The following is a 13,161-nucleotide window of genomic DNA, read 5'->3' on the forward strand; positions in this document are numbered from 1 at the left end:
TCACTTCCACATCACCTGACAAACACTTCCTCCCAGTTGGCGGTCTATTAAAGCTGCAAGATTTCCGGTCTCTCCCTCTGCTCTGTCATTGCCATCGCTGCCCTGCACCAGTACTGCGCTCTTAATTACAGCCCCACCACCAACCCAGCATCCACCTGCAGGCTCCGAATAGGGGGTTTAAGATATTATCTCATCACTCCTCATTTTCTGCATGTTAAACAAATCTGCAAGGAGTGATGAGGTCGGAGCCTAGACGACAAACACAAGCTAAAGTTAAAGTTTACCAACCATCGCAGCAGACCGTCTACTCAGCCGCCTCCTCAGCTCTTAACTGCCTCTAAAGTGCCGCCGACTCCCAGAATAATCTAAAGAAAATGTCTTATACATGTTTGCATTGAAGCCTCTCCACATTGAAATAAACATAAGAATGTAATTGTTGCACTGAGCAGCACCTGCTGGAGCTCCATTGAGACTCTCTTACAGAAAAACAGCCTTCACACTCACAGGTGTGAATCCATCTAAATAAAAAACCCACCCTCTCCTGTCTGGTCTAATCAGACTCTCACCTTGACAAACTGGCCACAAGGGCCCACTATCCAATTATGATTGAGTGGCAAACACAGGCGCACACGCAGAGAAGCAAAACTGTGTGTGTGTCCGCTGAGAGCCAGAACAACCCAGCTAATCCATCACAGTAACAGGGCACAATGGCACCAACACAGTGTCTGTAGTTTCTACCCCTCTGTCTATTTATTACCTCGTCTGTTTTGCTGACTATCTGTATTTAAATGAAAAAGAGTAATAATCTTTTATATCACTAATAATCATTAAAATATAACCAACAGGCTGCTGGAGGCACCATGAGTGAAGGCCTCATTTATTACTTTAAGTTTAATGAAGCAAGTTATAAGGCTGATTCTGGTCCCTGCAGCCACCAGGAGGCTCTGGAGTGAATAACAGTCATGAATCAGCTGATTGAACCGGATAACAGGTGACTAAAATCGTTTGAAACCAACCAGGAAACATTGATGTTTTTTCATGCAGAATAAAAAATCAGCTTCCACATGGATCATTATGTTTTCATTGATTAAGCCTGGTCACATGCTGCACACAGCTGGGTGGGCAGTAAGGATCAGACCTAGCGAGGGCTGCACCTAATCATTATTTTTTCCATTAGTCGATTAATCTAACACTAATTTATCGATTATGCAAAAGACTGATTTCTGTATTACTTGTGTGATAATAATAACAACAATAAAAATAGACTATTTTGTCAAAATACCAAACCTCAAATTCAAAAGGATTGCTATGAAACACAGATGAATTTAATCACTGTATGTCGTAGCAAGCCTTTCTCTGAAGTGAAGAATCAGTATCCTGAAGTAAGAAAGTTAGATTTATGTTTGGCGTCGTTCCGGGGCTTCATTCAAAACGTTTGAGGCTCAAGCCCAAATACTATCAACACACTGGGCACAGTTATAAAAGGTCTTTTTCGGTCAAAGCTCACCAATTCAGAAGGATAGCCTGAACCCATTTATCCACTTTCCATGTAAGCTAGCATGTCATACAAATGTATTGTGACCTCTGCAATCAATAAATCAATCTTCACATTCTATTAAAACTAAGCCAGGTATTGAGACTGACTGTTGGCAAGCCACAGAGGTGTGACATTATTTTTAACAAAACTATGGAGACTTGCAAAGTCAACCATGTAGCTATAACATTTTTATATGGGTTATTTGGTAATAACTGGCAAAATAAAGTTACTGCGGCAGACCTCAGATAGCTTATCACATACCTTGTGACGTAGCTTGTCACATAGTTTATCACGTAGCTTGTAACGTAGCTCATCACGTAGGTTGTCACATAGCTTATCGCGTAGCCTGTAGCGAATCTTGTCACGTAGCTTGTCAGGTAGCTTATCGCGTAGCTAATCATGTAGCTTGTTGTGTATCCTGTCGTGTAACCTGAAACATAGCTTATCATGTAGCTCATCACTTAGCCTGTCACGTAGCTTATCACGTAGGTTGCCACATAGCTTATCGCGTAGCCTGTAGCGAATCTTGTCACGTAGCTTGTCAGGTAGCTTATCGCGTAGCTAATCATGTAGCTTGTTGTGTATCCTGTCGTGTTACCTGACACATAGCTAATCATGTAGCCTGTCGCGTAGCCTGTCGCGTAGCTTCTCATGTAGCTTGTCACGTAGCCAGTCGCATAGCCTGTCGCATAGCCTGTCTTGTAGACTGTCGCGTAGCTAATCACATAGCTTGTCGCGCAGCTTGTCGCATATCGCAAGTTCTCATTATAGTTTATTCAGGGCTTTTGATAGTTATTTCGATATAAACGTCATTGCATTTATGTTTATTAAGAGAGCGTTCATGAGGAATGAGTAAAGCATTAGATTGTGAATGACAGTACTTTGATAACACCGTTTGGTGTATGTCTGACACTTCATGAAGTTTAATGAACAACGATAAATAAGACAGGAGTCTCATCACTTCATTGTGGGGGGTGTCAAAGCTTTTTTCAGCCAATAGGCGCTTCACTCAACCAGAGCAAGTCGTTTCCCATCATGCATGGAGTTGTGCAGTCTGTTGAGAGCAACTGCGGCGCCTGGCCCTGAAAACTGCCGCCTCGCTCCCGCGGGACTTCGAAGCCTCGCGCAGTCGGACAACAATCTAACCGTCATGCAATGTGCTTGGCTAGGCGGCGATCGATTCTGCGCAGGCCTCACTCATGTCGAACAAGCCTATTGGCACAATCCCTGCCCAATAGCCTGGTGGGATGATCAAATGGCTGTGATCGGCTTGATCGCCTTACAATCAGTCTATCTGCACATACTCCCAACTAACTCTCAGTACAACAAAATCCTAGGTATCCCATTATTATTAATTAAATGAGAAACAGAATGCAAATGTTCCTTGAATAATTTAGTAAGAGATTAAATCCTTTGCTAAACAATGTCTCATGGCAGTTTTTCAATGAATTTAAACGGTCTGTATTTTGGTTGATTTAAGTCAGGCTGCATTCTCCTTTCTTTATTTAGAAACACCTTGTTCGCACTGTCTTGATTTAAGTAAACCACATTGTTGCATTTCATTTATTAGGCTTTTCGTATCCATGGTTATCTCTCTTTTTATGCTTTGCACGTCCACAGTCTTTTCTTTACTGCTACACAAACCTTTGGTGTCTGCTCATGCTTTTTGTCCTCGGTGCTAAATGCAGTTATTACCAATTTAATGACTTGGTCTTAAAAGGGAGCAGAGCTTGTTGGTACCCCACCTTAAAAAGTCATTAAAAAAGGACTGTACATTACTCTTGAGTATACTTGGGGGGAAGAAAACACTGTGTTGTGGTAATAATCAATGTAATGGAATATAAATTATGATGTTAACAAAGTTTCTATAAGCATTGCATGAACTGCTACAAGGATGGTGTGTGTGTGTGTGTGTCTCTGTGTTTAAGTGTGAGATTCTTACCCCAGTCCCGCCAGATCAGACACCAGGTTGCCGAGGGCAGCAGCTGCAGAAAATGAGAGGAGAGGAAGAAACATGATTAGAAAATAAATTGGGAAATTGCGGTGTGTGTCGAGGACAGCCAAAAGGCATGCGGCACAGATTGGTTGGGCAGAAACGCTGAGGTTTTTCATGTGAAACACAAAATATGACACAGATTCCCTTGTACCACTCAGAGGCAAGTAACTGGAGTCATCTGCCAGCACAGAGTGTGATGTCCAACATATTTACAGATCTCTAAATTCACTCCCCACATTATCAATTTAGTGTATGTAAGGCGTGATGTTAAGACAGAAGGTGCTGAAAAACAACTGGTGTGCTACATTAGAAGTGACACAAGAGGAGGAAAGACTGAGAAGTAGTGTAGGTACATTGCATGTACATCACAAACACTGGCGGTGATGGCTCCTTTATTTCTCTGGGAATCTCATGTGTCCCTCTTGGACTACAGCGACTTTATTTGCCTGGAGCTGGAGAGGGAAATGCACTTTAATTTTCTTTACATGCCGTCCTCTGCTTCCCTTTGGTATTTGAAGTTATTGCACGATATGTTACTTGAGTGGCCAAGAAGAAGAAGAAGCATTTTTGGACCAGTAAGCACAATATTTAGCCACATATTTTACCATAAGGCTCATAATTCTAAGTATGCAATAAACACAGAGCTCTATTTTCCTTTCTTGCTTGTTTTTGCACAGGATATGATCAACAACCATGTTGCAATCTGGTCTAATTAAGGAGGCAGATGCACAGCGGAAGTCCAGGTTGCTGCCTCCCTGATTCCACTGGATTAATCATCAGAGAAGTAGAGCAACATTTCAGTGCCCATTGAGAAGAGCATGAGGGCATATCGAGATGATTAATTGCAGCAGAGCAAGGAGCAGACCTGTGTCATTAACCCTGAATATATCTCTGATACTTTGTGAAGCTGTGCTGCAGGAGAGAAGTTTGCTGCTTGTACATTACAGTAGTAGTGGCTCCTTAAAAAGAGAATATCTGCAGATTACTTGTCCTCTCTCTGTTGTCCCTGACCCAGGGTGTAGAGTATTGCAGCAGCTGCCGCAGAGGCCCAGGCTCCCTCAGGGGAACGGATAAAAAGCAGCAGTGCCATCTCTGCAAACGCACAATCTCCATCATACTCTGGAAAGTCTTGGGTGCTAATATCCAACTAAATCCATGTTAGTGTAGGAATAAGGTGGAGAACAACATCACATGTACCCACACTGGACTAATCTATGAGCACCCACAGGACCTGCACCCACATTAATAAGCCCAGAGGAATTCAGACAAGACTAAAGTGCTGCAGTTTAATTAGAGGAGTGTGTGTGCAAAGATCCAGCAAAGTGTTGTTTACTGAGCATCTCAGCAGGCGTGTGACCCCAACCTGCCTGCTGACACTAATCATCACTGATAATAAGCTGCTGGTTTGTCTGTATTTGGCTCCCATCAAGGCTGTTAGTTTGTTGCTCCGTGAGAAGGCCTTTGGATGACTTTATCGGTACGTCACAGTGGAAGGAGAGAGGCGGGACGTGTGCTAGTTTCTAATTCGTCTCCCAGTTAGTCAGAGCCAAAACACACAAAGTCGGTTTGAGCTAAATGAGGAGATTGTTCTGGTGTTTTGAACAGAAAAGATTGTTTGCACAGTCTGACTGTACCTCACGGAGTAAGAATGCAAAAAATGGCCGCCCTATGGAACAAAGTTTACTTTTGGATTTGACCCGCCTTGATCTTACTCAATGCAGCTTATAAATGAGTTTAAAATGATCAACGTGATATAAAAGATGAAGTCCATTGTGTGTTTGATGGTTTGTTTTATAATATTTAAAGGCAAAGCTTTTTAGTAAATTTCATTTTGATTTGATTCTTTCTTCTGATGGATACATTTGTAAAACCTGACCTGCTGTGATTCAGGATGGTCATAATTTTTTTTTGGCAGATTAAATTGGTCAAACTTGGAATTAATCTTCTTTGATTGGAAATTAATTTTATATGCAAGAAAACAACTTTTACAGAGATGCAACATGCGTTAAACTAAATAATTATCTGTTAGCAGAACATTAAACTTCATTTTTTCATTCTAAGTTTCGACATATTTATGCTTTTAGAGATATAAGGCAAACATTAGTCAATTTATCATTTTACTTACATATTCTAAATGTCTTTAATGTGACAAAACAGGCTTGAAATCTACTTTAAAGACCCCCTCCAGCGAAAGTCAAGTGTTTAACCTTGTAAACATCTCCATGTGGTGTTTCTCATGTGCTACAAGACATATCAGGGACAACATCAGCAGTCATCTCCATGGCTGGGCCTGTCTGCTTTAAACTGCAGTGTACCAAAGACAGGCTGAACAACACGTTTTCAAATTGGCAGGTTTGAGACGTCACAAACCTAAGTAGCCAATCCCGTTAATGGACGGGGTGATGCTATGCATATCATTATGTGCAACCTATGGCAACCACTTCGGCGATGCGCGAGCCAGCTGCAACCGTCAAACGTTACTACTAACTACTACTAATTACTTCATTTCAAGCTAGCTAACTTTCAACAACTTGTCACTAAACGACGGCAGAGACGTGTTTTGTTTTCACGACGGAAGGGGCGGTTGGAAATGTGCACAGTGGGCGGGGACTATGCAGAGTCAGGATTTTTTAATGAGGGAGAAAGAGGATGTACTTTGGGAGGATTTTTACAAGGTGATTAAATGTATTTTGCAGGGAAAAAAAACATATCAGACACAATTTATTATTTCAAGCAGAGCATTTTATATGTCTTAAAATATGACTGGAGCTGGTCTCTAAGTAATGTAATGTTTCATGTTCATAAAATTAACTAACTAAACTTTTCCTTTATCTTTGCTGTTACATTTGTCAATGTAGACAATCTGTCCTCTGCCTCTGTCTCCTGGCAGTGATTGAAGCTTGTTTGAAACAAACAGAAGAAGGTTGCAATTGAAGGATTATTAAAACAAAGATAATGCAGAAATTAGATAATGTGCTGTCATTATACATCAAACCTCTGTACAAGCCCCTGAGGAGGCTGATGTAATGGAGAGCCCATCAGGCTCCATTATGTGGTCAAGTGGTTCAAATGTAATTACAAGACAAGGTCAGAGGACTGCCTGTAACTCATCGCTCTGCAGCTGAATTAGTCCACCTCCACCTCTACAGGTTAGCAAGGTAAAATCACACTCTCATAAAACAAGTGGTTCTGAAGCCGTTCCTGACATTACTATAAAGACACAGACGCTTTTAAAACTTGTAGCCTTGTACTTCATCTATTATTCTAACTAATTACATAAACAAAAGGATTTTCGATTCTATGTAAAAAAAAAAGAGAACATTTTGCTAACACACAAAAGATTTAAATGACCTTCCCAGTTCTTTTGTTCCTTTCCTCACATGTAACTTTATGATGGATGTCTCCGTCTTCCACAGCAAACTTTATACAACTTTCTAGACCTGCAGCAAACCAGAGATAGTGTCTGCATGTGTTTTATTTGAGCGTCTACCGGGGGATAAATGGGCCATGAAACCATGTGGAACAAAAACAATGGGAAAACTTTTGATCTGTGACTCTTGCTTTTGTCTGCAAGGCTCACTTAGCAGCTACAGGTCATTATGGTGGGTGTGTGTGAGCCTTTCTATACCTGCCCTCTACAGCAACAATGACACACAGGAGTACATCTAGACGTGACTGCACTTACTTACTTACTGACGGCTTATTCATATACAGGTGTTATCACTCAAACCTGGGTGTGTATTTACTGTACATGTGCCTACATGTGTGTTCATGTGTGACAGCTATAGGAAGGCTTAACGTATGGAAGATGGGTGTGGAAACTGGTCTTAAACCTGAGATTAGAGGGAGAGTGAATGAAACCACCCCATTGTGTTCATTCTGGGTGTAAGGCGACGAAATTGTAACAATCTAGCAAAATTTGCTCTGACTTCTGGGAAACTAGAAAAAGCAAAGAGTCCTTGAAGGCAACACTTGGCAAAGCAGAGTGATTGTGTGAGTTAATCACTTTAGAATTAATTTCTAATGGATTTAATCCTAATCGGAGATTTCACATCATTACCTCGGTTTACATTCTGTTATTGGACTAACTCAGCAGGATACCCCTTTCTAACAATGCTCCCGCAATCTTCACCGAGCCAGCCGAGCCACATTTGCCTCCTAAACATGTGTGATTGGTGGACTTGACTACAGACTTGACACCGGTGCTAAATCACTGCGGACTTGGTTAGATAACTGCTCACTCTTGATTTACACACCTCCAGCACCACTGCTGTGAAAAAAAGCAGTCAGAGTGATAGAAACTCGATTGACGCTGTGCTTGAGGACAGAACAGAAACTGATTTCTTGGTCTGTGGTAGCTCTATGGTTTCAAATCTCTAATTGAAGGATTTCTGCAGATGAAGTTCGCTGTCAGATTGTTATACTTCCTTATGTCACTCAGAGATAACAGGCTCTATCTGTCAAACTACTTGTAGTCTGTCTAATGAATGAATGTGAGATTGCAACCTGATAACCCTCGTGTTTATAAATCCCAGCAGGCCTGAAATAGCTCCTCTGGCTTCATCAAATTCCCAATTATCCATTTGTTCCAGAAGAAAGACACCAATTTCACATCGGGAAAACGGCTTTGAATTGTAAATCTGCAAGAATCTACAAGAGCAGGATCAAGTCGAAAGCATGTTTGACACATTAAGAGCCTCAAAGTAAAGAATGGAATACCTCCTCTCGCTCTTGTTCCTTCGCTTCTTGTTTAAGTCTTAACTAGTCATGTGTTCTACATCTCTCCAGTTCCTCATGTAGAATAAAGAAGTCACCGCCTCCTCTGCTCGGTTGCGGCATCAAAGTATCTTAGACATTTACTTAGAAAATGTTCATTACGATTGTTTTTACCAACATTATATATGTCTATAGGGACAGTCTTTATGTTTCAGCAAATTGCATTAGTGTACTCCTCTCCTTCTGCATCCCATTCAGTGTAATGTAACATAATAAGTGTCTCTATCAGATCACTCAATAAGAACAAGTGATAACATCAACATGCAAATGTGCCTCTATGAGCTAAGTGGATATCACTAAGCTCGTTTAGTCTGCTTGAGATCTGTATTATCATATTTATGAAATTATCACTATCTCTCTCACTCTCTCTCTCTCACTCTCGCTCTCTTTCCCTCCCTATCTCCCTAATGGTAAATCACTGTGTTAGTTTTTCAGAAATGGTGTCACAGCAGGGATCAGACTGTGAGTTTATCATTAAAACTTCATTATGAGTTTTTATCTCGATGACACTGAAATTGAAAGTGCTTCTTTCAATTATTTTTAATGAGGTGGAATTAAACCAGGAGTCCTCCTTTGGCAATACCATCACTCTTCTTAGGTATCAGACCAATGACTGTATATATAGATGGACGACGCGTCTCCATCTGCTCCCATTATACGAAAGTAATGCCAAAATAGCCCCTGTGATAGGCGCCGCCCATCTTGCGATGGCGACGTCATATGGAACCAGAGTCTGCGCAGTAGAGATCGGGGGGGTGACACCACCGTAGCCACTTCCGCTAACCAAAACACACACTTAACTTACCGAAAAAGCAGCAAGGATCCCGCAAGCCGGTGTGTTTAACAGCAGAACAGCTTCTTGTGTTGGTCTGAAGCAGACGTTCACAGATATGGAAACTTAAATGACTGTAGTGATTGTTTTAGTTACGTCTCCACTCGCCGTTCCTCCTCTACTCTGCTAATCAGGAACAGATTGGCTGCAGGAGCCGTATTTGTCAACAGAGCTGTCAATCATCATTTTTACAGCATCAAATAACTAATTAAAAATAAACTTGTCAGAAAAATTAACCCTTGGACAAAAATCAGCATGATAAGAACTAACTATAATGACAGAAACCATGTTTGAGAAACATGTATTTGGCGTGTATGTTCATTTCATAGTTTGACCCATGTCCCATCTGTTAACATGGAGGAGGCGGGCTTTATGACCTATACTGCAGCAAGTCAGCAGGGGGGAATGGAAATGTTTTGGCTTCACTTTTAGGGAGCTATCGTATCGTCCATCTTTTTATACAGACTTTGTATTAGATAGAGGGAGAAACTTGCAGTCTGGACCAGAGCAATATATTGTGCCTAAACTAAAGCAAAGGTCCTTTTTACATTATGATTCTGCCAGAGCGCTGTAACAAAGCTCCGCAGTTATACTGCCTTTGCCATTTTATGTTGAACCAAGCAACGCCAGCATAAAGAAGCCCCAGTGTGTGATCTTTACATTGCGTTCTGGCTTTGCTGAAGCAAAAAAGTGTGTGAACAAACAGCCCAAGCTTCAAATACCCACATACAGTGCTGTTCCACAACTCTGTTAAATAGTAAATGGACTGTACTTATATAGCGCTTTTCTTTTCTTCCAGCCACTCAAAGCTGCTTTTACATTACATGTCACATTCACCCACTTACACACACTTACACACACTGATGGCAAAGGCCCAAACTCTAATCAGGATCTATGCGTTCACACAAATGCTGGTTCAGAGGCGGAACGACTTGGCCCCATCATTCCACCTCTGTGTGTTTTACATTAAAGACAAGGCGTAATAATCCCTGCTTGAATTGGCAGTGTAAAATGGGCTTGTGATGTAGCAGTTTATGTAAAAAAAAATGAATGAAAAAAAGAGTCAGGAAAACCATATAAACATTTGTGAGAACAGATATGTAACTCAATATTAAGTTAGCATGTTGACCAAATTAGCAAAGTTAGCATTGGACAAAATTTTTGCCCTGCAGACATCACAAACATTGTGCAACATTTTACATAATGAAATACAACATGTGTATAAAGGACATTGAATCAACTGATGAGCAGGGATGTTTTCAAACGCTAAAAGACATCAGTAAGAAAAATAAAAGAAGAGAAGAAAAACACTGCCTCATCATCTGTGCCTCAGAAATGATGGACTGTTTCTTATTTCTTCTTAGATGCAAAGGCACATTAGATTAAAGAGATTCTCTTACCCGCCATAGTTGAAATGCCGAGGATCACTCCGATAGATAACTCAATCTGTGTGCCCTGGAAACACACACACACAAACACACACATTATAGGAATCAGTGCGTCATTCTATAGAACAAACATCATTGTCAGCTAAAGTATGTGTTATGACGTCTGAAATGTATCAGTGGTCTTTCTCAGTGACACTCAGAGAGGAATGAAGGCTAATTTTGCTAATTTTGTTCGTCATCATACCAGGCTAACTCTGGTCTACAAATGTATGATCCATGATGCCAAATTATTTCTAACCTAACCACATCTCTTGTTGCATTGGCATTGTTACAGTAAGGTTTCTGACAGATACCAAGACACATGGTCAAAATGGCCTGTGGTAGCCTCCAATCAGAGTCTACTTGTAACATTAAAAGCTTTGGAAGATTTTCTAGAAGCTTCCAGTCTTTCACTTGATGGTTTCCTGGCTTTAGTGCTGACCTTTTATCCTGTACAAAATGGAAAGCAGCGTGAGAACTTCAGGCACGGCGCATTAGTTACTCTCTGTCTCTGCGCTGAAAGAATAAAATGAAAGCCCTTGAGCTGTTCATGTGCAGTCCGAATGTTACAGTCACTGACTGTAAAAGATACAATTTCACCAAATGCACAAGCTGTTCACAGAGAAACAGAATCCAGCCTTAAAGTGTGATTACTTATTGATTTCAATGTTCATGCTTTTGCTGATTGTGCTTCTTAAAGGGCAAAAACATCTAAATATCTTGCATAATATTTTGCTTATTGTTTCTTATATTGTAACAGTATAATGTGTTTGGGGGAAAGCTGTTGCCTTTTCATTGTGTTTTCTTTAGGTTATTTTATCACTTGTATTTGTTATTCCACCTCCCTCTGAAAAAAGCCCTTATAAGAATTCATCATCTCTGCGTTCAAATAACTCTGCTGTGCAAGCACACTGTGAATTACGCTAACATATTCATGCTTTCCACTGGGTTAAGATTTCATTAGTTGAACTTCTTCACAATGAGAGTGCACGCCTGCGGCAAGCAAATGATTACAGTTGTGTAGGAATGTAAAAAAGAAGGGAAAAGGAAGAACTGAGAAGAAAGACCCACTGCAGAACAATGACAGAGAGCAAACAGGAAATACACTGATGGATTAATAAAATGGCATACAAACTAAATGTCTGCACCCACTGCAAGGGAGCTCAGCCCTGCATGAAGCTGACACACTTACAGCAACGATCATGATGCAGTTGTCCAGGAACCCAAATCCGACGAACGGGAGCGCGTTGTGCAGCAGAACTGTAAAATAACAAACACACATAGTACATCACAAGGTATGCAATACATGCAACATGCAACACACAATACAACACATTATTCATTGAGACTTAATTGAGCCTTGCACAGCAGAGCTGTAGCAGAATGAACACAGAAGATACAAAATAAGGACACAAAACACCTCTGTAGTTAACAGAAAATGTATACTTATTTAATGCTTAGTAAAATTAGTCTAAATCTCTGAGGTTAAACTGAAGATTACATTCAATGCAATCATGCAATCTCAACCTATATACAATTATGAAATATTTGCTATGCTAAGCTAACAGTTCATAATCTCATTGGGCCAGTGTTTTTACTTTGCTACATGCTTTTTCTTAACTTGTGTGCTCACTACCTGACAAATGAAATAAGTTACATAATGAGACAATATAAGAAAACTGATTGCACATGAGGAAAAAAAAGAGTTACAGTGGTCAGAGCAGCATAGTTAAAAACATAGTAAATCAGCATGAGGCCTATACAACAGTTAGTTCCGAGCAAGTAATCTGATTGGACAAGAGACATTCCACGAGTGCTGATATGGAGAACAACATCACTGGGGCTTTTCACTCTGTGTATCACTCCGCCTCAGCCAGGTGTTCTGAATACTGTTTATTAACATTACAGCCAACTGTGTGTGTCTATACCGATCGAGCTGGTACCTCTGAATCACACAGCAGACTCTTATTTCACTGGTTGATGATAAATGAAAACCTATAGATGAATGCTCATGATAAAAACAGCTGTGGTAACCTGTAGACACAGAGTGCAGGAGAATGTTTGGGTTGCTTGGCAACAACAGTCCAGTTTCAGTTAAGATATGGAACTGGTTTGATTGGTGGAGGAAAAAATAATCTGTTGTTGATTATTAATGTTTACTATTAATTGCCGCTTGTGGAACTATTGTTTAAAAGCAATATTACACTCAAGATTGTGATGCTGTACTGAATATCAGCACGGCTGTGATTCAGCCTGTGGCCTCGTGCCGCAGATAATCACAGCCGTGCTGATATTCAGTACAACATCACAACCTCGAGTGTGATATTGCTTAAACATCAGTAAAGTTAGTAGTTAGGTAATCATATCTCATTACTGTCGGTACAATTTTACTCCTTACAGCCCAACAGCAGCACATTAAAGTCTGCTCCTGAACTGGAATGGGTTTTGTCTTCGAATATTAAGAAGGCTGAGGTTCAACTTCGACCTTTTGTGGAAACAGAACCAAAATATCACGCTGCTCCATGTCACAATATAAATATTCCCTCATACAATGATGGATTTGTCCCTAAATAGATTAGCTGTGCTTGTAGAT

The 13,161-nt window shown here is 40.6% G+C and overlaps 1 protein-coding gene across 1 annotated transcript in view; it reads right to left on the bottom strand.

Annotated features, from left to right (window-relative positions):
• LOC138584805 (transmembrane protein 65-like) overlaps positions 1-13,161 on the bottom strand; it is a 45,914-nt gene that overhangs the window by 11,122 nt on the left and 21,631 nt on the right. The window contains exons 4-6 of the mRNA XM_069657118.1: positions 11,761-11,828; positions 10,542-10,596; positions 3,480-3,522 (exon numbers count right to left, since the gene is read on the bottom strand). Of these exons, the coding sequence (XP_069513219.1) occupies positions 3,480-3,522; positions 10,542-10,596; positions 11,761-11,828 (166 nt within the window). The remainder of the gene's footprint in view (positions 1-3,479; positions 3,523-10,541; positions 10,597-11,760; positions 11,829-13,161) is intronic.

Source organism: Semicossyphus pulcher, unplaced genomic scaffold (genome assembly GCF_022749685.1).
Source record: "Semicossyphus pulcher isolate SPU_LCO1_2020_fin unplaced genomic scaffold, fSemPul1.0.p SCAF_9, whole genome shotgun sequence".
NCBI classification, from domain to species: domain Eukaryota; kingdom Metazoa; phylum Chordata; class Actinopteri; order Labriformes; family Labridae; genus Semicossyphus; species Semicossyphus pulcher.